Source organism: Rousettus aegyptiacus, unplaced genomic scaffold (assembly GCF_014176215.1).
Source record: "Rousettus aegyptiacus isolate mRouAeg1 unplaced genomic scaffold, mRouAeg1.p scaffold_m13_p_7, whole genome shotgun sequence".
NCBI lineage: Eukaryota > Metazoa > Chordata > Mammalia > Chiroptera > Pteropodidae > Rousettus > Rousettus aegyptiacus.
Window position 1 is genome coordinate 86,814,877 of NW_023416310.1, and position 23,051 is coordinate 86,837,927.

Below are 23,051 nucleotides of genomic sequence, written 5' to 3' on the forward strand. Positions count from 1 at the left end.
CCCTGGTCCCTCGCCTTTCCTGCACTTATTGCGTTCCCTGGAGGTGCCGAGTGGGCGTCTTCAGCCACCCCTTTCTACAGATAAGGAAACTGAGGCTCCGGCAGGGAGAAGGGTCTGCCCACAATCACTAAGCTGAGTCTCGCCTGGATCCCCAATATTGAGCTACGCCACGCTGTGGATGAGCGGTCCCGCCTCCTGGCGCTCTCACGTGGGACTGCTCGCATACTGAAAAGTTATTCTTGTCTACACCCAGGCATTTATAACATCTTTATCCTCCCTCCCCCACCCAGCGTGCGCGACCCCTTACGGAGCCTTCCTGGGGTTAGGGGCTGCTAACAGCTCCAGGCCCTAAGCAAGATCCTGCAAATATATGATACTCGTTTCTGTAAGATGAATGAGTTTAACCAGATGCTTTCAGTCACCAAACTAGATTTGGATTATGCCTTGGGATATGGCATGCGGAGTATTTATTATATTCCAAACGACTACTGGCCAGATCTAAATAAGTATCACTTAAGTAATTCATGTGAGCTGCTCCTCTGCCTGTGAACTAGGCACATCAGGGGATCTCAGCAGCATTTTACAGTTGAGAAGACAAGCTCAAGGAGATAAAATGACTTGTCTGAAGTCACGTGACAGAGCCAGTGCCAACACTCGGGGTTTCTGATTGTGAGTCCCTGGATATTTTTGTTATACATGGGATAAGGGAGATCTCACTCATCATCTAACATGAGTATGATTCTGCCAGAAATCTTTTTAACTTTAAGTCTGGTTTTGCTTGAAGTCATAGGGGAGTTGGTGGGACACACCGAAAGGGTCTCTGGCTTCACATTTTCTCATCACCCGGGTCAGTACAACCTCTGTGCCACCAGCTCTGACGACGGGACTGTGAAAATCTGGGATGTAGAGACAAAAACAGTTGTGACAGAACATTCACTCCATCAGGTACCATGGCTTACTGGTTTCTCAGACTGTTATATATATCTGTGCTGAGGGTTCTTTTGCATCAGGTATAGTTTTTCTGTTGTGTTGTTTTGTTTTGGTGGTTTTTTTTTTTTTTTTGTATCAAGTATAGTTTTGCTGGCTCATCTATGCAAGGTAACTTGTATAATTCTGTTCATTAATTAGACAGTAAGTTCTGTATTGTAAGAAACGTTTTTGGAAGGAAATACACATAAACCAAAGGTCAGCAAACTACACTGCTGCCCGTTTTTGCAAACTGTTTTACTATCATTTAAGAATCCTTCACAATTTAAGTATTGGATGCTTGCATGCTTCTCTGCAGAGTTGAGTGATTGTAACAGAGACAATGTGGTCCATAAATTCTAAAATATTTACTATCTGGTTCTTTACATGAAAAAGAGTCCTGCTATAAACTATAAATGAGCGAATGAAACTTTCTAAACCAGATGATTACTTGATATATCTGCCTTTTGAGATAATATATGAAAGGAAAACTCACTTAATCTTAGTTGGAACTTTGCATTAAACTATTAAAGGAAGAAGTTATATTTTAAATGGTTCTTTGATCTTCTATAGCCTAAATTCTCCTACCGTTTGGTCAATGTAGTCTTTGCAAGTGGTACTAACATTATTAAGTACCTATAATTTGCCTACTATTATACAGGTTAAAAATTGAGTATCAACAAATGAGAATCAAATATATTTGTTTTGTTTTAAAGCATACAATATCAGCATTGCATTGGTCTCCTCGAATAAAGGACTTAATAGTTTCTGGAGATGAAAAAGGAGTAGTTTTCTGCTACTGGCTTAACAGAAATGACAGCCAGTACCTCTTTATAGAACCCAGGACAATTTTCTGTCTTACTTGCTCACCTCATCATGAAGATTTGGTAGCCATTGGGTAAGTACTATACCATTGGTATTGAAATTTGTTTTTGCTTATGATCATATTCTGCATTTGCTATACCTGTACTTGCCCCTTATTCTTCAAAGGAAACTTTACAGGTGTTAACCACTCCCCCTGAGCCTTTGGTATCATTTATTTCTGTGACCTCCAGGTCCTTACCATTTCTCCCACCCTGTTTTTGTTTCATCGGTTTCCATGATCCTGTAGTTTCCTCATTCTTCATATTTGATTTCTCCAGTCAACCTCCAAATGTAGGAACTGCCCTCTTTCACCTTTTCTCACTATATACTTGCCCTTGGATTTAACATTTACTCCTAGAATGTCAAATGACTCTGTCTCTCTGGTTCTCAGCTTTCCTCACTCTAGATTTGGAAAATGATCTGGTATCGGCATCTGTTTCCTCATTGATCACCAAGGTTATTTCACACAAGCAGCCTAAATGGGCCTCCCCCTCTCTCACCAGTCTATTTACTTCCCTCCCAAAGATGTTCATTCATTCTTCTTGAAAACTGGATAAGTACTAGAATGTTGGAGGAGAAAGTCTGAAGGTGATTCAAGAGACTGGGGTGCAGTGGGTAAGGTAGTAAAAATACATAGGGAGAAACGTTTTCACATAGCTCATTATAAAAATATGCCTAGACATGAAGCCAGCCAGAGGAAGAATACAGGGCTCAAGGGAGAATTAAACGGAAGATAACAATGGCATGTTTTTACACTGATGGAAATGAGGCAGAAGGGGGAAAGCATGTTGCAGAGGTAAACTGTGATAAATACAGGAGTGATTTTGAAAAGTCAAGAGGAGACTGGATCCAGATCACAAGTAAGAAAAGCAGCTGAGAGTATGGAACTAGGTGCAAGTAAATTTATAGATCTTGTTGGAAGAAGAGGATGCTTCATTCTGATGGCATCTGATTTTCTCAGTGAGGCACACAGTCAGAGAGAAGGAGTCAAGTTTAAGGTGGGAATGGGACTGGATATGGGAGTTAAGATATGAAAACAGTCATCTCAGAGAATAGGAAAATGAACTTACTGAGGAAAATTGTAGGTCCACTAGTCCCTGTTGAGTGCCTTGCTAAGGATCATAGTCATGACTTTTAAACTATTCAGATTGACTGAGAAAGGAAATAGCTGGATTCAGCTAGGTTTGGGGGTTTTGTGGAATAAGTACCCCCGAGAGAGAAAGGACAAAAGAGATAACAGTGCTTTTAAAGGAGTGATTATAATGATGGATCATGAAATCTGTGCTGCCTCGGGGGAAGGATAAGAAGACAGACATGGCTGAGTCATAGTGAAAATGGAAGGGGTCTGTGGACTGGCAGTCTTTGTGAGGTGGGAGCATTGTTGCAGTGGACCCTCACTAGAGAGAAGGGGTAGGGGTCAGAGAAGATTAAATCAGACTGACCTTGAATGAGCAGAAATTCACAAGAAGAAAAGAGTCAAGTAGATTAGACACAGTAGACACAGTTGAACCAGAATGATTTTTTTTCCAAGGATCTTCAAAATGGTGATTATTCTCTGAAGGCTTGATTGCATAACTATTAGGTTAAATAACTTTGCCTTCAACGTCCATGTCTTCAAAGGTTGATGTATTCTGATTTCATTTTTTTTAATAAAGCTATAATAGCGGGAAATTAATAAAAGTAGAAGCATAAATAAAGCCGTAATGGTATCTTTCCCTGTAGAATTATCTTGTATATAGGAAATATAAGTAGGTACACCCACTTTGGAGAGAAGTTTTGCACTTGTTTTTAAAACAGAGATATCTGTATCTTATATCCTGGCAGTTCCATTACTAGGCATCAAATCGCAGATATGTACAAGAACACTAATAGCAGCATTTTTTGTTTGTAATAGCTAAAAATGGAAGCCTTTCAAAAGGACAATGAAGAAACTTGAGGAGGTATATTCATACAATGGAGTGCTTCCTATACAACAGTATAAATGGCTGACCAGGAACTAGAGTTAATGTGTCAATACGGATGAGTCACACACAGAATAAGTGAAGAAAGCAAGCTGCAGAAAAATAGACCGCATGATATCATTTATATGAAGTTTTAAAATATACAAAATAATTTTATATCTTTAGGAATAGGTACAAAAAGGTCTAAAATGATATGATACAGAATTCACAAATAGCAATTTCCCTCCAGGGACGAGAGGGCCAGGGGTTTGGTTAGGGTGGGATATAAAGAGGACTTCAACTGTATTGATAATTAGGTTTTTCTTATACGAGGTGTAGATATTTTATAAATACTTCATCACCAAAAAAAAAAAAGCTATTAGAATTTCTCAGTTTCTTCTGAATTCAATAAATGACAGCCTTAGAATATCCAGATCTAGAATTTAGAATTATTTCTTCTTCCCTTCTCCTCACCCCTCAAAGCACTTTACTTTTAGAAATGCACAGTGACTCCTAAGGCAAATGTTTCTTAGAAAATAAAATGTTTTCTGACTCTTGTTTTTCAGCTACAAAGATGGCATCGTGGTTATAACTGACATCAGTAAGAAAGGAGAAGTTATTCACAGACTTCGGGGCCACGATGATGAGATCCACTCCATAGCCTGGTGCCCTCTACCTGGTGAAGATTGTTTATCCATAAATCAAGAGGAAAATTCAGGTACAGATAATTTACTGGAGGGTTCTGTACTCTTTAGAGCTAAAGAACACATTGGGTAGAATTGTATAACTTGAATTATATTTAAAATTTTAGGTTTTAAACATCAGATCTATGAACATGATAGCTTAAGTTTCAACAGCCTTCACAAACTAATTTTCTTTGATAAGTACCTGTTTAATGCAAATTAAAAAACAAAATTACTATCTCTATCTTAGAAGAACCTGAAATTCCCAATGGGAAAGTTATAGCACAAACTCAAGTAACAAAAGGCTGCTACTTAGCCACTGGAAGCAAAGATCAGACCATTCGAATCTGGAGCTGCTCTAGAGGCCGAGGTAAGACTGATGAGGTAAAAGAAGGTTTTTTATTCTGTCTTATACTGAGAGTGCATCATCTGCCAGAAAGTAGTTCTTTACCTTTTAATTCAGAAAGTCGTTTCCCCAGCTTAGCCTGAGCTAGAACTCTCTATGGTTTTAACATCTGTCTTTAGTGTTATAGGTGAGGGTTTCTGATATATTCACTGTTTGGCATGGAAGATGATGTCTGTCATGAGACTGGTAATACTGGAACTTGACAAGGACTGGGTCAGAGGAATGGCAAAGATCACTAGAGCTTTTAATGCACAAATGCAGAATAATATACACCCAATATAGCAGTCTTCTTTCTCCACTTTACTTAAATCGTATTAGTTTTGTCATCTTTGTCCAAATGCATTAGTGCAAGTAAAGCAAGTAGCACAGTTACAGCTTAGTCAGGGTAACCAATAGTATAATTTGGGAAAACAATTTTGTAAGGTTTGTGGACAGCTCTTGGACATACTTTAGCTGAGAGTCCCAAGTGGGAACATCAGGCTAAGAACTCCTCCAGAAAGGTAACCTCTAAACTCATGGACAGTGGTCTTCAAATTTACAAAATAAAAATCTCTAGGAGTTAGGCCCTGGCATACTTAATTTTTAGAAGTCCCACCAATGGTTATGATATACCATAGGGTCTGAGAACCACTGGTTAGTAGCATGTCAGGAGTGGAGGGACTTACTTGCCATAACATGTTGACTGCTAAGTTTGTCCTCTTTGTTGGATTTCTTGCCAAATAGAAGAAGGAATCCCACCCTTTCTCCTTTCAACTTTGGAGAATCTTCGGTTGTGTCACCACCTGAGTGCTCAATTCTATTTGGAAATTCCAAGATAAGCAATATTCTTAATGTGTTTAAGTTTCCAGGAGAGCCTGTAAAAGCTCGTTGGACTTAAATTAGCTAACTAGTATGACCACTCTGTAAGATAATTCACCACGAGGAAAGGAGGTCTGAATTCTAAGTAACCAAACTGACAAACTTTTAAACCAACCACAAACTGTACAGTAATCCCCACTAATCCATGGGGGTAGGTTCCAAGACCCCCCAGTGGATGCCTGAAACCATGGATAGTGTTGACTCTGTGTGTACTGTTTTTTTCATACGCATACACACAGTAAAGTTTATAAATTAGGCATAGTAAGAGATTAACAATGATCTTTTTTTTTTTAAAAGAACAGTTATAACAATATACTGTAATAAAATTTGTGTGGAATGGCTTTGGGACCATTACTGAGTACAATAAGGGTTACTTGAATACAAGCACTGGGAGACCTTGATAGTCTATCTGGTAACCTAGATGGCTACTAAGTGACTAACGGGTGGTTAGCGACTACAGCGTAGATACATTGGACAAAGGGATGATTCACATCCTGGGTGGGACAGCAGGGCAGCAGAAGATTTTACCATGCTACTCAGAACAGTGCGCAATTTAAAATTTATGAATTGTTTATTTCTGGAGTTCACCACTTTATATTTTTGGACTTGGTTGACTACAGGTAACTGAAATCGTGGCTAAGGGGGGACTACTGTATTGTGAACTGCTAGTGACTTCATGCATGTGGTTTCACTTTGTTGAGCGCCAGTAGACCTTCTTTTAATGTGTAGGGGTGATGATTATGAAATTGCCTTTTCTGAAGCGAAGAGGAGGAGGTATAGACCCAACTGTTAAAGAGCGCCTTTGGTTGACACTCCATTGGCCCAAGGATCAGCCAACACAGCTGGTATCTAGCTGTTTTGGGTAAGTCTTTTTTGTTTTCTAATATATTCTGTTTCCCTCTCTAGCCTCAAAAATTCCTCAGCTTCTTTTTCTAGACACAGAAATGAAGAAAGGAATGACTGAGTCTTATATTATGATGGGCCATTTGTAATGGAAAAGTCATAGGACTAATACCTGTGCTGTCTAATAACAGTTGTGAAAAAATCAAAGAAGTATAGCCCGGTGGTTAAGAGTGTGGACCCTGAAATCAGGGAGAACTGAATTTTGTAATCAGTCCATGACTTACCTGCTATGTGTTCATGGGCAAGACCCTTCACTTTTCTGAGCTTCCATTACTTCACATGTAAAAAGGGGAGATTATAGTATTTCCTCTTTCTGAGGATGATTATAGCCATTTATGAAATAGTTTATTGAGCACCAGCTTCTAGTTGCTTGAGATAATACGAGAATTTAACAAACAAGGCCCCTGCTTTTAAATGAGGTAGTAACATAAAAATCCCACCAAAATGTTAGTCATGGCCCTACTTCCCTCACTGCCCCAAAATAGAGATGTCTTAAAGCCTCTGGAGCTATGCAAATTGTGGGGTCATTTTCTAATTAAAGCTGTTAGGAAAATCTGTTCAAAAGGTAGTCCAGCACATTCACTTTGTCTGAAAAGAATGAAAAATAAAGTACCCTTCCATCTCTGATAACTCAAGTTGCTTAGTTCTCTGCTCTAAAGGCAGTGATGCCTTGTTTTTGGGGTGTTTTTAGAGATATTGTGTGCATCAATTAGAATATACTATTTTTCTCTCCTTGAAGTAACAATAAACAGAAGGTATTTTGCAACTGAGGACCTAGAGTCTGTGGCCCAGAATCACTTGTTTTCAGATTGCCTGTGAAAGAGAACTAATGCCTGTTTTTCCTCCACAGAGGTGAACTGCTACTGTGGGATCTTAATCAGTCTTGGAGACGGAAATATACCCTCTTCAGCGCTTCGTCAGAAGGGCAAAATCATTCAAGAATTGTGTTTAATTTATGTCCATTAGAAACTGAGGATGACAAACAGCTGCTGCTTTCCACTTCAATGGACAGAGATGTAAGAAGGGCCTGTTTTGTGTTCAGCATTGAAGAGCATTGATTAGATGGGAGTAGAGGGCTTTTTCAAATCAACTATCAATTTTCACACCCCACCTTACCCTTAGTTCCAATTTCGATGTTACTGTTACTGATTCACAGGAAACACATTAATATCAGAGAGGTAGGGGAAAGGTGAGGAACCACCAGATGCCTTAATATTTTGGAATTAAGTTAGGCTCATTTGATAGACATTTTCCCCCAAGTCCCGGTATTAAACAAGTGACGATTAAAAACTTACCACTCCTCTTCTCCTCAGTGTAAGATATTTTGCTTTTTGAAATAGTAGCTCTTACTTTTCCACTGTCCTGAGGCCATCTTTCTTCTTAGAGTCTGCCAATGCAATACAGTAGAGTGGAAAGGACACTGAACTTAAATAATTAATTGTATGATCCTGAATTCACTTGACATCTGTGGGAATAAATGTACTCTAAGATCTCTGTGAGCTCTACAGTCGATTACTGATTTTTTTTCCTAGCGATACTTTTGCCATTTCCTACTGGGTAGTTAAATTACATTATCCTTACTCACTATTTGAGCCCATCCTATTTGAAATGTCAATTCTTTTTCCTGTTTCTCTGATCTTTTTTATATTTAGGCCCTAACCCTTAATTTTTCCAGGTAAAATGTTGGGACATGGCCACCCTGGAGTGCTGCTGGACACTGCCTTCCCTCGGTGGATTTGCTTACAGTCTGGCTTTCTCTCCTGTGGACACAGGCTGTTTGGCCATAGGCGTTGGGGATGGCATGATCCGCATGTGGAATACACTCTCCATAAAGAACAACTATGATGTGAAAAATTTTTGGCAGGGTGTCAAGTCCAAGGTTACAGCGGTAAAGATGCTTTGTTTGTGTCTGCTATGAACTTTTTTCAAATAAGTAATTTTCTTTTAGAGAATACCTTTTCACTTAAATGAATTCTGTTGGGAATCACAGGTTCTTCAAGGGTATTTTCGATAAAGTTTGAAATTAGGTAAACAGAAGGACCATTCTATCCAAACCCATTATCTCCTAATTCAGAATTTAAAATTAAAGCTTTGTTCAGGTCATCATGTTTTCTAATGGTAAGAAATTAGAATAAAGTGGATGTCCATTCATGAACAATACACTAAGTTATAACATATTATTAATGCCATGTTGGAATGGTATCAGACTTTTAAAAATGACAGTGCAAATCTTTATTTGATATGGAAAGGTGTTAATGGTTCATAAAGAATACAAAACATGGAATACAGATTATAAAACAATTTTTTTGTTTTTCTCCAAAGTGAGACCTCTGTTTGGCCATTTATTCTAAAAGCAATAAATGTTTATTGTTAAAAAAAAAAAAATAGTACAGGCGTGCAGGAAGCAAAAATTTTGTCCTACTCCACCCTCCACTTCATTCCCCCACTCCCATAGTGCTGTTAACAATTTGTGATGTATCTTTCCAAATTTTGCTAATTATTAATAGAGTCATATTTTCTAAGTTTTTCTGGAATATTTTATTCCCACTCAGTAGTGTGTATCATGCATATTTAAATGTTTTAACCTACTTTTTTTCAATGGTATATACCTTAAGTTTATTCATAAGAAAATGTCTGGAAAGATACAATATTGGCAATGGGATGTTTTGGAAGGTAAGATTACAGGTACCTTTTACTTTGCTTTTAATACTTATTGGTTCTTTTAAATAACGAGAATTTGTTATTTTTTTAAAAACACCAAGAGCAAGAAAGTTTTCCATTTGAATGCCTGAAGGATAACTTAAGGATTCCCTTCACAGTCTCCGCCCTTCCTCATATTTTTTGTAGCTGTGCTGGCACCCAAGCAAGGAAGGCTGCTTAGCTTTTGGAACTGATGATGGAAAAGTGGGACTGTATGACACCTACTCCAACAAGTAAGAAGTAGATGATTCCTATTTAGGCTATTGACCGAAATGTCAGTGGTGAAGTTAATTTTGGATTCATAAACCTGGATATGCATCAGAATTGGCCTGGGAAACATCTTTGAGATTCTGGCTCTGAGACTGAGGCTTAGAACTTGGAATTTTATTTTTAAAAAAATTTTTAGGGTGATGGTGGTTCAGCCCATCTGACTTGTGAAGCCACCAAAATAAACCACTGCTTTTGTTTTCCCTTGGCTTTCTTTTTACAAAAGTTTATAAGTATCCACGATCATTGAATGCCTAGTACAAAGAACATCTCTACACCTTCTATCTAGATTCACCGATTAACATCTTGCCATACTTCCTTTAACTGTGCACACTTAATAAAGTTAACAGTAATTCCATAATATCATCTAATACCCAGTTACATACAAATTTCCTCAATTGAGACTGCTTTCATAGACCACATCAGAGTGGACTGGTTCTCACAGAGACCACATGGCTCAAAAAGCCTGAAATACTCACTGTCTGGCCCTTTATAGGATAAGTTTGCTTACCCCTGTACTAGATCATTTGCTTCTAAGTGAGAACCATTATACTGCGGAGCTAATTTTTTTTGCAATTCTTTAAGTACTAATGTATAACCTACATGCAATTAACTATTTTTCTCCATTTTTAATTCTCCAAAAAATAAAGTAACACTGCCTCAACAAAGCATTTAAGAAAATAAAACTATAAATCCATTTAAATAGCTCTATGTCATCACGAAATTGCCTAATTCTATTAAATTAATATCTTCAAGTCATTATAAGCAGATTATTCAAACTAACACTAGAAAAGGTATGTGGTAGGAGGAAGGGCATTGCTGTAGTCATTGGTTAAGCATTCATTTGGAACTGTTTATTCTTTTAGTCAAAGATATTTTGGGTTATTGTCTAGAACGACAATAAAAATGTCAGACACATAGAGTAAATAAGTCACCAGCTAATTCAGTCAGAGGTCCTGGAATCCTGGAACTCTAAAATCATACAAAGAATACAGTATACACTAAAAGTAACAACCACACTGCCTTTTACTGACAGATCGCATATTATTAATTACCACAGTGACCTTAAGAAATACCCTTGTACCCAGGTTTCTTTAAAAAAAAAAAAAAAAAAGACTTTAAAATCTAGCTACCCTAAAATCTTGTCTTAGTTTAAGACTGCTATGTTAATGACAGAGTAAACCTAAAATGACTTCTAGTCTTTTACTTGAATATGAGGAGGACACACTTGCATGCTGATGATACATGCTTAGCAATAACCGTAGTTCTGGGCTGAACTTTGCATTTTCTGTCTTGTTCTATTTCTTTCCAGTTGTGATAGCCTTTACACTACTTTATAACTAGTTATGTTAGAATACTGGGCTTTTAAGAAAAGTGGGGGAAATGGGTGGGGGTGGGAGGGTAACTTTTTTTTCTGAGTAAAGCGTGTTTGGGACTTGATTTTTTTGTTAGTAGGTATCATGTATGTTATTTAAACATTTGCTTCTTTACAATCAGCTATTTGGAGAAGAGTACGATTAAATTGTTTTTCTCTAATATCAGCAACTAGGGACCTTTTAGAAAAAGGTCTTTAATCTTTCTGTTTATAATCCCCTTTCCCTCCAGACCTCCACAGATTTCTAGCACATATCATAAGAAGACTGTGTACAGTTTAGCCTGGGGGCCACCAATACCCCCCATGTCACTTGGTAAGTGTCTGAGCCATTCTCTAACAAATGTGAGAGGATTCCCTGTCTTTCACTTTAATCCTAGGATATTCAAGGGTCTTAAATATTCTAGAGTAGTGACTGTGCAGGCTGCTATGTCCCCTGGAGTCCATGAGGGCAATTGTGGTGGACGATGAGTAAAAAACCATTTACCCATAATAAGCCTCCCTAAACTCTAAAGCAAACTTAGAATTTCTCAAATGATCTCATTTGGCCTTTGATTGTTTTCTGACCCTTCCCATCTTCTACCTCTTATTCCTAAAGTGACAGTTCTTTCGGAATATCTCTTAAAGTGACTATGTTCAGCAAAAATCTTAGGTAAATCCTTATATAATGAAACATCTTTAAATTTTCATAGTAATTACATTACATAGAGAGGACAGTGTAAATTTTAACTCAGCCAGCATTGCAATTGTAGTTCATTCATTCATTCATTCAACACATGGATCCTTGATTTGTGGTAGGCGTAGTTCTAACAGTGGGGAAAATAAAACTTGCCCTTACAGAAAACCACCAGAATTACTGTTTGCTTCCTAAAAATCAACAAGAGGATTGCTGTGACACTAAAGAAGTCATTACTTTGAGGACAGCTCCTTATAGTCTGTCATTGGAAGTCCTGCAGCTCCATATATTTAAATGCCCAAAGAAAAGATTCCTCATTTCTGGAAGGAAAAGTAACTTTTCAGAAATTTTGAGAACATGTTTTCTAATTCCCACTTTGACGCCCCTACTCTTTTGAATGGCAAAAGAATGTTTAAAACAAATACATTGCATTATAAATATTAATGTAGAATTAGTATACCTTCACTTCTGCTCTCAACAACGGTGTTCAGATGCAAAGACTGGTGACTTTATTCCATTGTGTTAACATAATTCTTTTCGAACAGCTCATAGTATGATGTGGTCATACTATAGCAACAAAGAATTAAGCTGATAAGCTTTCTGGTAAGCTTTCTTTTCTTATTTCATATAGGAGAAGGAGACCGACCTTCCCTCACTTTATACAGCTGTGGAGGGGAAGGGACTGTCTTACAGCATAACCCGTGGAAGCTTAGTGGCGAGGCCTTTGACGTCAACAAACTCATCAGAGACACCAACTCAATCAAAGTGAGTTCTTGTGGTCTCAAGTCTCTTCTAGATCTCTTTATCTTCTTGGTTGCCCATGTTGCATAATAAATACCATTATTGGAGGTATCCATTATGCTCAAATTTCTTAGATGTTCTTCAAAAACTCAGTGAATTTGTAAGTTATAACACATATTTTAAAAGTCTTTATCCTTGAGTAAAAGCAAAGAATTTAGCCAAAAAATGTTTTGTCTCATTTGCAGTGGTAATTTATTATAAATTTTCAAATCTTGGATCTAGAGGATCCTTTTCAGGCCAGCCACTTGCTCCAGAGTGAGGCCTTAATAAAAATAACATTATAAGGTGTCCAAGTGCAGCTGCATGGTATTATGCTCAAGAAAGAATTGTCATTTAAAAAATAAATTAGTGAAATAATTACAGATTTACACAAAATCTCCAAAAATAATACAAATAATTCCCTTAACAATCCTTGACCCAGATTCCCAGATTTAATCACATTTGCTTTACTTATCCTATCAATCTATCTGTAAACCAGGACTGTCTTTTAAAGTGAAACCATAAATGTTGAGGTTTCTTTACCCTTTCAAATAAGCATTTTTCATTGTTGCTCATTATTCTGTGTGGCTAGCATAAAAATAATATTTAATCATAAACCGAATTATTTTATTGACCATTTTACTTCATTGTCTTAAAAATCATCTGAACATTAACATTCAGCAATGACTAAAAGAGACAAAATTCCTGTTCCTAATGTGCTTTTAGTTTTACTGCAGTCAAACGTATGGATCAGAAGCCCGTACAAAGAGTTTGGGCTGGAAATAGAAATTTGGAATCCATTTACATGAATGGTAGCTAAAGAAGCCATGGGCAAGCATGAGATGGTGTAAAGAGACAAGTGAAAAAAGAAGGAGGACAGGAGGCTGCCTTGGGGAACCACCAACATAGAGAGTTAGGGAAAAAGTGATCCTGGACAAGAAACAGAAGAGACAGAAAGAAAACAAGGACAGTGTGTATGGTTGTTGCTAAGGAGGCCATACCCCTGTGTTGCCAGGACCAACAGATACATTGCATTCTTTACTGTGGGATAAAAATCTTTTTAATGAAGTTCCATTTCCAAGGTTAGGTATTGTAGACATTTAGTATTTACTGGCCTCTATGTCCCAGTTAGGAAATTATCATTAGAATACTTGCTCTTAGAAACTCTTTGGTTAATTATGTAGATTATTTACAGGAATGGCTGTTGTATAATTAGAACATTTTTACACGAGGGATTTTTTTTCTCATGCTGTCATTGATTTGTAAGATATGTGGAAAAAAGAACAATGTTTTTAGTCAAGATTGGTTTGTTTTGCTTTCTAGTATAAATTGCCTGTACACACAGAGATCAGCTGGAAAGCAGATGGTAAAATCATGGCTCTTGGCAATGAAGATGGGTATGTGTTTCTTTAAAAAAACAAAAACTTTGTAATTGCACATATATTTGATCACAAGCTGGCTAATGCCATCTGTAATATTAACTGGGGAAGCTCAGTTGTATTTGACAGTCTAATTTATCCTTGATGTCCATGAATGATCCAGGAGCCCTCTGCATCTTTGAGAAATGCAAAATAAGTTGGATATTTTCACTCCAAAGAGAGTATTTGCCTACTGTTTTATGCTTCACAAAATGCTTATCTCCTGCATTGAACTGCCTAGATCTACCCTTTTCTTAAAGTAACCCTTGGCAGAGTCCTCTCTAGGCGCCACCATGCCCTCTCCAGTGTTGATCATAGCAACACAGTCCTAATTTAGCCATTGGCTCATTATTTCTTTAGCTTCTCTCCAGCACATTTATTACACACAACTTTCCAGAGACTGTTGGGATTTTTTAAAGCTTGAGAGACTACCTTTTATACCCAGTTCTTTGGACATGAATGTCCTTTGCAGTGATAGAGTTATCCTATTCCATTTCACCTTTCCTTAACTGATGGAATGAAGGAGATACCTGTTTGCATTTGACTGTAAACTGATCATCCATCTTTCTTGTCTTGGTGTGTTTCTCATTCCAGATCTATAGAAATATTTCAGGTTCCCAACTTGAAATTGATCTGCACCATCCAGCAGCATCACAAGCTTGTAAATACCATTAGCTGGCATCATGAGCATGGAAGCCAGCCAGAGCTGAGCTATCTGATAGCCTCGGGGTCCAATAATGCAGTCATTTATGTGCACAACCTGAAGACTGTCATAGGTAACTTTGGTTTCTTCCATACTGGGGGTGCTGTCATGTTCAGCTATTTTCCATTCCAATCTTTGTACCTTTTTACTTTCTTTTTGGTGTTAAAATAATGATTTTTTTTTCTGCTTTCAAAAGTAATATTCATCTTATTTAAAATAAGACAAAAATTTCAAACATGACAAAAACATTAACTTAGAAAGTAAAGTTCCTCCTGTTAGTGCATCCTTTAGTAATAACCAGTATTATTAGTTTGCTGCATGTTTTCTCTGGATTTTTAAAAGAATGGTTATTGCTAAGTGGCTCTCCAGAAAGACTTTTCCATTTTATAACCCCTCCCTGCAGTGTTAGAATATTTTACACACACAACATAGATGCCATTCCCATGTTTGACTGCATCCAACTCTCCCAATCCTGTGAGGCTGGTTTTGTTGTCCTCATCTTCCTCTTGTCTTTTAGAGAGCAACCCTGAATCTCCAGTGACCATTACAGAGCCCTACCGGACCCTCTCAGGGCACACAGCCAAGATTACCAGTCTGGCATGGAGCCCACATCATGATGGAAGGCTGGTATCTGCTTCCTACGATGGTACAGCTCAGGTACTGTTGCATTCTGTGGGTTATTCACTACATATTCTAACTTAAACTTTCCTCTTTTCCCCCAGTTTTTCCCTTCCTTGCCATTATGTTCTACAGAGGAGATTTTCTTTGCTCTAGAAATCTTTTTAGTTTTATTCCACATATCTGGGCCCTTGGCAGGCTAAAATTGGAGTTTTTACTTAGATGAAAAGGAAAGTATTAATAGGAACTAGCTAAATTCTAATCTTGAAGATTTTTGTTCTGACCTACTGTCAGTATGATAGACTTATAAATTGATGTGAAAAATACTCATTCCTATTCAGACACAGAAATGGCTAATAAATCATAAAAATAATTTTTAATAATAGGTAAGTCAGAAATCACCAAGTTCTAAAAAATAAAGATGAGCTGCCAAGCCAGAACTATGAGGTAGGAGCTTCGGGTCTCAGAACCAGAATAGACCTTAGGAACTGAAGGGCTAACATCTGTGAGCGATGCCTGTGTCAATGCTGAGCTGTAAGTGAGCTATTTGCACAAAGCTGAGCCAGGAAGGGCTGCCATCTGTGAAATGGTGACTGGTGTAATTCAAGAAACAGCAAGGAAATTGATCAGTTGCCCAGGTAATTGAGAAATCACCTGTGAGAAGTTACAACCCTAAGTACTATGTAACACACAAACAGGTGTAGGCTGAGTTAGAATTCTCTTCATGATATCAGAATCCCCAGCCAAAAAATAACACCGTACTGGTTCAGAACAGTGAAATCTATAGGGCGCTATTAGAAGTTCACTCAAAATCGTCCCCACAGGAAATAGCATTCTCTAAAATTGAACTCCTAAGAGAAAATTATAAATTACAAGAGGAAATAAACATACCCAGATTTTAAAAAGAATTTTTTAAACTTAAAAAATTCAAAACAATAACCAGAAGTTATGCCCCCAAAACAATAACCAGAAATTAGCTATTCCCCCAAAACAATAACCAGAAATTAGCTATGCCCCCAAAACAATAACCAGAAATTAGCTATTCTGTCATGTGACTTTTGGTTTTAGGTATGGGATACTCTCCGAGAAGAGCCTCTGTGCAATTTCCGAGGACATCGAGGTCGACTGCTTTGTGTGGTATGGTCCCCCTTGGATCCAGACTGCATCTACTCAGGGGCAGATGACTTCTGTGTGTACAAGTGGCTCACTTCCATGCAAGAACATTCCCGGCCTCCTCAAGGTTAGTCAGAACTTGGAGCCCATAAATACTTGCCTACTCCTCCCTCTTCCTTCCTCAGCAACGGAGTTGATCAGGGTCAAGCAAGGAAGACATTCATGCAGGGCAGCCGTGACAGGATGGTAGGGGTTTGGAGCATACGCAAGGAAGGCAGACATAACGGGCCTGAGGACAACACCCAAATAGTAACAAGTATACCCGGCACCCAGATCTTGGTTTCTAAATACGATTCTCTGTTAAAAGAGACCATCCAGGGCTTCTTTGAGAAACAGCTAATTCCAGGTTGGGACAGGAAAAATATTAAGATGAGTCTAGAACATCCTCTTATGCTATAAAGGAAAAAAATTCTTAAAGAACCATGCTACAATATAAAGGACAAAGAAGCCAGCTTGAAGGGGCTCCACTAACCAAGTCTAGGACAATTTGAACTTGAAAATAATTAACAGGAAAATTCTATTTCTGGCTATGAAAGACTGATACCAGGCTTGCCCACCCGCCATAAATAGCGAGATAACTAGACAGTATATTAAACAACTAGAAATGTGCCTAAAGAAATGAAATGATATATTCACATAAATATCTGTAAAAGAATGCTTATAGCAGCTTTATCTGTAATCACAAACTGGAAACCACCCAAATACTGTCAGCTGGTAAATAAACTTTGGTATATCCCTACAGTAGAATTTTACTCAGCAATAAAAACTACTGATAAAAACAAAAGCGCAAAACGAATGAACCTTTTAAAAAGGTTATGCTGAACAAAAGAAGCTAGCACAAAAGACAAGATACAGTATAATTCTAATATACAGTTATGAAATATATATCAAACTCTAACACAGGCAAAGCTAAACTACAGTGACAGCAGAGTAGTGATTCCCAAGAGCTCAAGAGAGGGGTACATTTTACTATAGAGGCATGAAGGGACATTATCAAGTGGTGGGTTACATGAGTATATTACTGTCAGAACTCAGAGTATTAAAAAGTGAGTATATTTTACTGAATTAAATTATACCTCAAAGATGATTCTAAAAAGCAAATGAAAACCTTTTAAAAAGTAAATAAGTAACAATAATGAAATAACACATAAATTAGGAATTCATGAGTCCATACTTATAAAAATTAATGAATTTTTTTAAATAAGTACGCAAAGCAAAGTCTTCTTTACAGTAGAATGACAATAAGTGTAGAATGGATGATGGAATTTGAAAATTACCATTCAGCAGTCTTCAAAGTCACAATTTTTAGTCAAGAAACATCAGTGGATACTAAAACTAATGAATGCAAATACTTAGTAATTACACAGGGAAAAGTTTTTCAGAGAGAAACCTGCAAGACACCCCTTTAATCAAGTGATCAAAGCAAACCACCGAATAATGAAAAAAATTACATACTGCCTCATAGGTTGCACTGAGATGAACAAAGCATCACTTCTTTAAATTCTAGCTGAAAATGGATAACTTTAATCTAACCATGAAAACACTAGGTGGGCCCAATTAGGAAAATTCAACAAAATAACTCCTGTAATCCCAAAAGTTTCAAGTCATGAAATCAAAGGAAAACAGCCTACTCCAGGCTGAAGGAAACTAGAGACAGAATAAGCAAGTACAATATGTGATTCCTTTTGCTGAAGGAAACATTCTTGGTAAAAATGACAACTTGAATGAAGTATGTGGAGTAGACAGTAGTGATATATCGGTGTTTATTTGCTGATTTTAATCACTATGCTGTGATGATGTAGGAGCATGTCCTTGTTTGCAGGACATATACTAAAGCATCCAGGGGTAATTGGGCATGGTATGTATGAGATCTCAAAGAGTTTGGTTTTGTTCAGTGGACATTTTTATAACTAAAAATTAATTCATTGTGAAGGAAGGGAAAGAGTAAGAATGCTAGCCAAAAAAGAATAATGAAGGTTTGGAGATCATCTCCTAGAGTGCTTTTAATCAAAAATAAATGTATTAGTTTTTCCTTTTTTTCATTGTGATTCCTACAGGCAAGAAAAGTATTGAATTAGAGAAAAAAAGGCTCTCTCAGCCTAAGCCAAAGCCCAAAAAAAAGAAGAAGCCCACCTTGAGAATGCCCATAAAGCAGGAACTGTATGACGGAAATGAAGAGGAGAGTGTAAGGGAGAGCACGGGCCCTGTTGAGAACGGTGGCATGTCCGACCAGGAGGGAGAGGAGGAAACGCGGGAACCAGACTTGCCCTGTGGTGTCACCTCCGCAGGTATGTGCCTGAGTCCTTTGTCACTAACTCTCAAGGACTAAATAGTCCTGACCAGGAAACTAAGGCAGGTCCTTATTCAGTCCAAAACTTGTCCGCCTCTGCCCGACTTGACTGCCCAACTCCTTAACTTAGGTGGTATTTTTGGTGCCCTTGGAAACTACAATAGTTTTTTCAAGGGTTCTTTAAGCCTTTAAAAGGTATCTAGTGGATGACTGGGATAGAAATTGTGAAGTTCTATAGAGAAAACTTATCAACTTGGACAGCGCAAGCCTGTGGGACAAAGTGAAGGTAAGGAATATATACACAGAAACTTACATGGGAAAAGTTTTAACAGTTTGACATCATCTACATTTATTGAAAGAAACCACTGTCCCTTACAAATGTCTGACCTGGAAGCTAACCACCGCTCTGGGAACTTGCAAGTTTTCACCCTTCCTACTTAGATTTGTACCTGTTTTTTCTTTCTTTTTTTTTTTTTTCTGAAAAACATTTATGAATGTCAATAAGGTTCTTCCATTCTGTTAAGCTATAGTGATAGTTCTCAGATTTCCCACAAAATTGTTTTTCAAGGTTCCATCACTAATTTCTAATAATTTAGTCTTTTTAGTTTAGAGAGAGAAAAAAAAGTCACTGGATAAAATTAGCACTTAAGTCTTTTATATATTTACCTTAAAGCTCTGACGCTGCTCACCTGTTAAAATGAATAACTGAATAGCACACAATATAAATGAAGCAGTAACTCATGTTTAATTCTAAAACAATATTTTGATGTGACAATTAAAGCAGCCAAAATATATGGTACAGAGTCATCCCTGACCCTCTCCATACACAGGGGTGGCTGTTGGACCTATAGTTTCAGTAAAGAGCTAAAAGCTTAATGTATTTGTTTTTTATACTCAGCAAACTACCTTTTTATCACAAAATGGCTGCACAAAATGTCCTTTACCCCTGTAGATTAACAGCATGGGTTTTTGTTATTGTTGTTACTGTTGTTTTAAGTTCATGGTTTTGTATACTCAGGATTGTGATTTCACATCACATACCCTCAATCTTTTCTCCAATAAAGTTGTTCCTTGTTTGTGTAATTAAACATACAATTAGTACTTTGTCATATAAATATGTAAAAGTCCTTTGTAACCTGAGCAAAGTTTGGGAACTCCTGGGCCTATGGTATAAAGTTGTGGAGGCTAGAAGCTCATAACTTTTCCTTAGATCAATTAGTCAAGGTTATAAGCAATAAACCTACAGAATCCTGGAACACAGTGAGGTGAGAAGAGGAGACAACCCATGCTTCCTTTCCAAAGTATTTTAGCTCATATTTTGGGTAATGGATAAAATCATACCTCCTATAGTTCTTAATGTTTAAAAGAACTAGATTCTACATTGTTCTTATCCAAATTTTTTTTCTTTTCCCCCTCTGATGTAGTTTCTAGAGAACCAGTTATCTGCCCTCCAGTTTCCTTAGGTTTTGAAAAGCCAAAAGTCACCATTAATAATAAAGTCACTTTACTGAAAAAGGAGCCACCTAAAGAGAAGCCAGGTTTGTATCTAATAATTAAAATATGTTGTTAAAGCATCCTCAAATGTTACATGCAACTGAAAACTCAAAAGTGTGTGTATTTTAAGTTTTAAGTACTTCTCAGTGTTTTGATTATGTCTCAATTTTGGGTCATGCTTTTTTAAACATTTTTTTGGATTTGATGAAGGATCATTTTGCAGTTGATATCAATTCACAAGTGTTCACAGGGACATGTTTGTGTGCGTTGTGAACAATGCCTCCAGCTAATTTAATTTGAATGCTTCTTTATAAGAGTGGGAACTTTCTCTGCCCAGCAGTATCCCTCCTCTAGTAGGTCACATTCACACAGTGGGCATTCAGTTTTGTGTTTCTGATTACTGTTCTTCAGACAGTCTGTGCTACTATTGCATTTCAGAAGCCTTAGTCAAGAAGCGAAAAGCCCGTTCCATGCTTCCGCTGAGTACAAGCCTGGACCACAGGTCCAAAGAGGAGCTTCATCAGGACTGTTTGGTACTAGCAACTGCAAAACACTCCAGAGGTACAAAAATACACTTCCTTGGCCCATCCTTCATCTTCTGGGAACTGGCACACAAGAAGTGTTTATTTGTTAACTGAATGAACAAACACCCAAAATTGTTTGTATTTCTGCATTGTTTTCCAACCTTCCCTCTCCTACACCCCACTGTCAAACTCCCCATCCTGACCTGCTCTCAGCACTCCTCAGTGCCTTCGAGATGTAATGCTCTGCTTCTATTGTTACAAATCGAGTTGTTACCAGCCATCTGTGTGCTGGAATTGGTGTGATGGCTTAAATATCTCAGCATGAATCTATAGTGTCTTCATGTAGGAAAAACAATTATTTGCTTATTAGAGGTATACCATAATATGGCACTTCCTTTAAAAATAAGGTAATGGAAGTTTTTGTTTACGAAGGTTTTTTCATTTTAGTTTTTCAAAGCCCTCTGTTTTTTTTTTTATTTTGAATTTTACATGTTGAAAAAAGAATGCACATGATAAAATGAAATCCAAATAGTATAAAAAGAAAGTAAATCTCCTTCCCACCCCTGACACCCACTCCTTCATTTCTCCCCCAAGGCCACACTATTATCAGGTTCCTTGTCTTTCTCCAGAGATATTTTATGCTCTTATATACATAGCTCTCTTTTTGAAACTTTATGATGATTTTCTATAACTTATACAATTAACCATATAGTTTTACATTATTTCCCTTGTTGGAAAATTACTCAGTTGACTTTTTTGAAAGCAAGAGAACGAATATTGAATCCCTTTTTTACTGCATTTAAATACATGTTAAATTTTGGGTTGGCTTTTACATTCCTTTTTTTCCCAAAAAATCTTTTTGAGCGAACTGTAAACTAAGTTGTTTCATTGGATTGGCCAAGGCTAAGCTTAAACTGGAAGTATTTTCAGATTTTTGCTACCTTTGTAACCAGAAGGGTCTCAGTTGGGTGAACAAGGGCTTAGCACTCCTTATCAGTGTGTGAAATTGATGTTCTGGACATAACATTTTGGAAGTAATTGGACAGAAAACTAACCTATGTAATCACTTTTGGTTTTTTCTCTTTTTGAATTAGCAGAGCTAAATGAGGATGTGTTTGCTGACCTTGAGGAAAGATTTCACCTGGGGCTTTTCACAGACAGGGCTACACTGTACAAAATGATTGAGGTTGAAGGTGAGACAACTCCAGTCAACACAATCTGCTCCGTCTTTAACTCCCTTAAGGCTTTGTAGGTACCTCATGGCTGCCATCCTGTGGCATCTTAATGGTTAGTTTTCCATGTCAGCTAACTAGGTTTTGAGCTCCCCAATTTGTATACTCACACATACCCCTTGCATCTGTCATAGGATCCTAAACATACAGTGTTCACTCTGAGTGAGTGACAGAGTCAAAGTGAGTAAACAAGTGACTGAGTGAGCTTCTGGCCCCATTATGATCACTCTGGGAGGTGACTCGCCCATCAGCATGTGACTATGTATTTGAGGGATTTGTTCTTCTCTTTCATCCTGCCTTTTTCTTAAAGTCAGTGCAAACAGATGTTTCTGAAACTTCTTCCAAACATTCCCTCTCCTCCAAACAGGAAAAGGTCACTTGGAAAATGGCCATCCTGAGTTATTTCATCAGCTCATGCTTTGGAAAGGAGATCTAAAAGGTGTTCTCCAGACTGCAGCAGAAAGAGGGGAGCTGACAGACAATCTCGTGGCTATGGCTCCAGTCGGTATGTTGTTTTCAACAAAAACTCGGTCATCTCTAGGATACATCCACTAAAGATGGACATTGTCTTGAAGGACAATTTGGCTATGTCTATTAATTAAATTTAAAATGCATACCCTCAGCCATTCTAATTTTAGGAATTTAACTCTACTCAGACATGCAAAATGACAAATATACATGGCTGTCATTGCAGCAGTGTTTATAATAGCAAAAGGTCGCAACAACCTCTTTTGCGACCTCAATAAGAGACTAGTTAACTCTTGTACATCTGTACAGCAGAAACTCCTACAAAAACCAAAAGAATGAGGCAGCTCTGTGCATTCCAACATGGAATGGAACTTCAAAGTATAGTAAGTGAAAAGAATCAAGGTGTAGATGCACAACAGAATATTTAATACTCTATCATTTATATTTACACATGTGGTTATATAGCCATAGACTATTTCCAAAGGCTTCAATAGAAGCTAGTAATAACGATTGTTTCCAGGGAAATGAATTTGGATGTTTTATGCCATGCTCAGTCTTTTCGCTTTTTATTTAGGTATGCTATACAGATATACAGAGAGAGGGAAAAGTACACAGGTCATGAGTTACCACAGATTTCACAAACTGGCTACACCTTTGTAACCAGCACCCTGGCAGCTTCTCCCATGCTCCCTTCAGTCAGTAGCCACATATCCAAC

General features: G+C 37.6%; 1 protein-coding gene across 4 annotated transcripts in view; it reads left to right on the top strand.

Annotated features, from left to right (window-relative positions):
• The window catches only part of GEMIN5 (gem nuclear organelle associated protein 5), a 36,337-nt gene that overhangs the window by 259 nt on the left and 13,027 nt on the right, over window positions 1-23,051 (top strand). For 2 of the 4 annotated variants that reach the window (XM_016167085.2, XM_036224441.1), the window contains exons 2-20: window positions 785-945; window positions 1,683-1,864; window positions 4,337-4,488; window positions 4,704-4,823; window positions 6,447-6,579; window positions 7,471-7,636; window positions 8,296-8,508; window positions 9,468-9,553; window positions 11,193-11,275; window positions 12,267-12,400; window positions 13,739-13,812; window positions 14,428-14,609; window positions 15,054-15,193; window positions 16,223-16,394; window positions 18,385-18,615; window positions 20,042-20,155; window positions 20,550-20,672; window positions 21,730-21,828; window positions 22,235-22,372. In XM_016167085.2, the coding sequence (XP_016022571.2) occupies window positions 785-945; window positions 1,683-1,864; window positions 4,337-4,488; window positions 4,704-4,823; window positions 6,447-6,579; window positions 7,471-7,636; window positions 8,296-8,508; window positions 9,468-9,553; window positions 11,193-11,275; window positions 12,267-12,400; window positions 13,739-13,812; window positions 14,428-14,609; window positions 15,054-15,193; window positions 16,223-16,394; window positions 18,385-18,615; window positions 20,042-20,155; window positions 20,550-20,672; window positions 21,730-21,828; window positions 22,235-22,372 (2,703 nt within the window). The remainder of the gene's footprint in view (window positions 1-784; window positions 946-1,682; window positions 1,865-4,336; window positions 4,489-4,703; window positions 4,824-6,446; window positions 6,580-7,470; window positions 7,637-8,295; window positions 8,509-9,467; window positions 9,554-11,192; window positions 11,276-12,266; window positions 12,401-13,738; window positions 13,813-14,427; window positions 14,610-15,053; window positions 15,194-16,222; window positions 16,395-18,384; window positions 18,616-20,041; window positions 20,156-20,549; window positions 20,673-21,729; window positions 21,829-22,234; window positions 22,373-23,051) is intronic. The other 2 variants (XM_016167086.2, XM_016167087.2) reach the window with 1 other exon arrangement.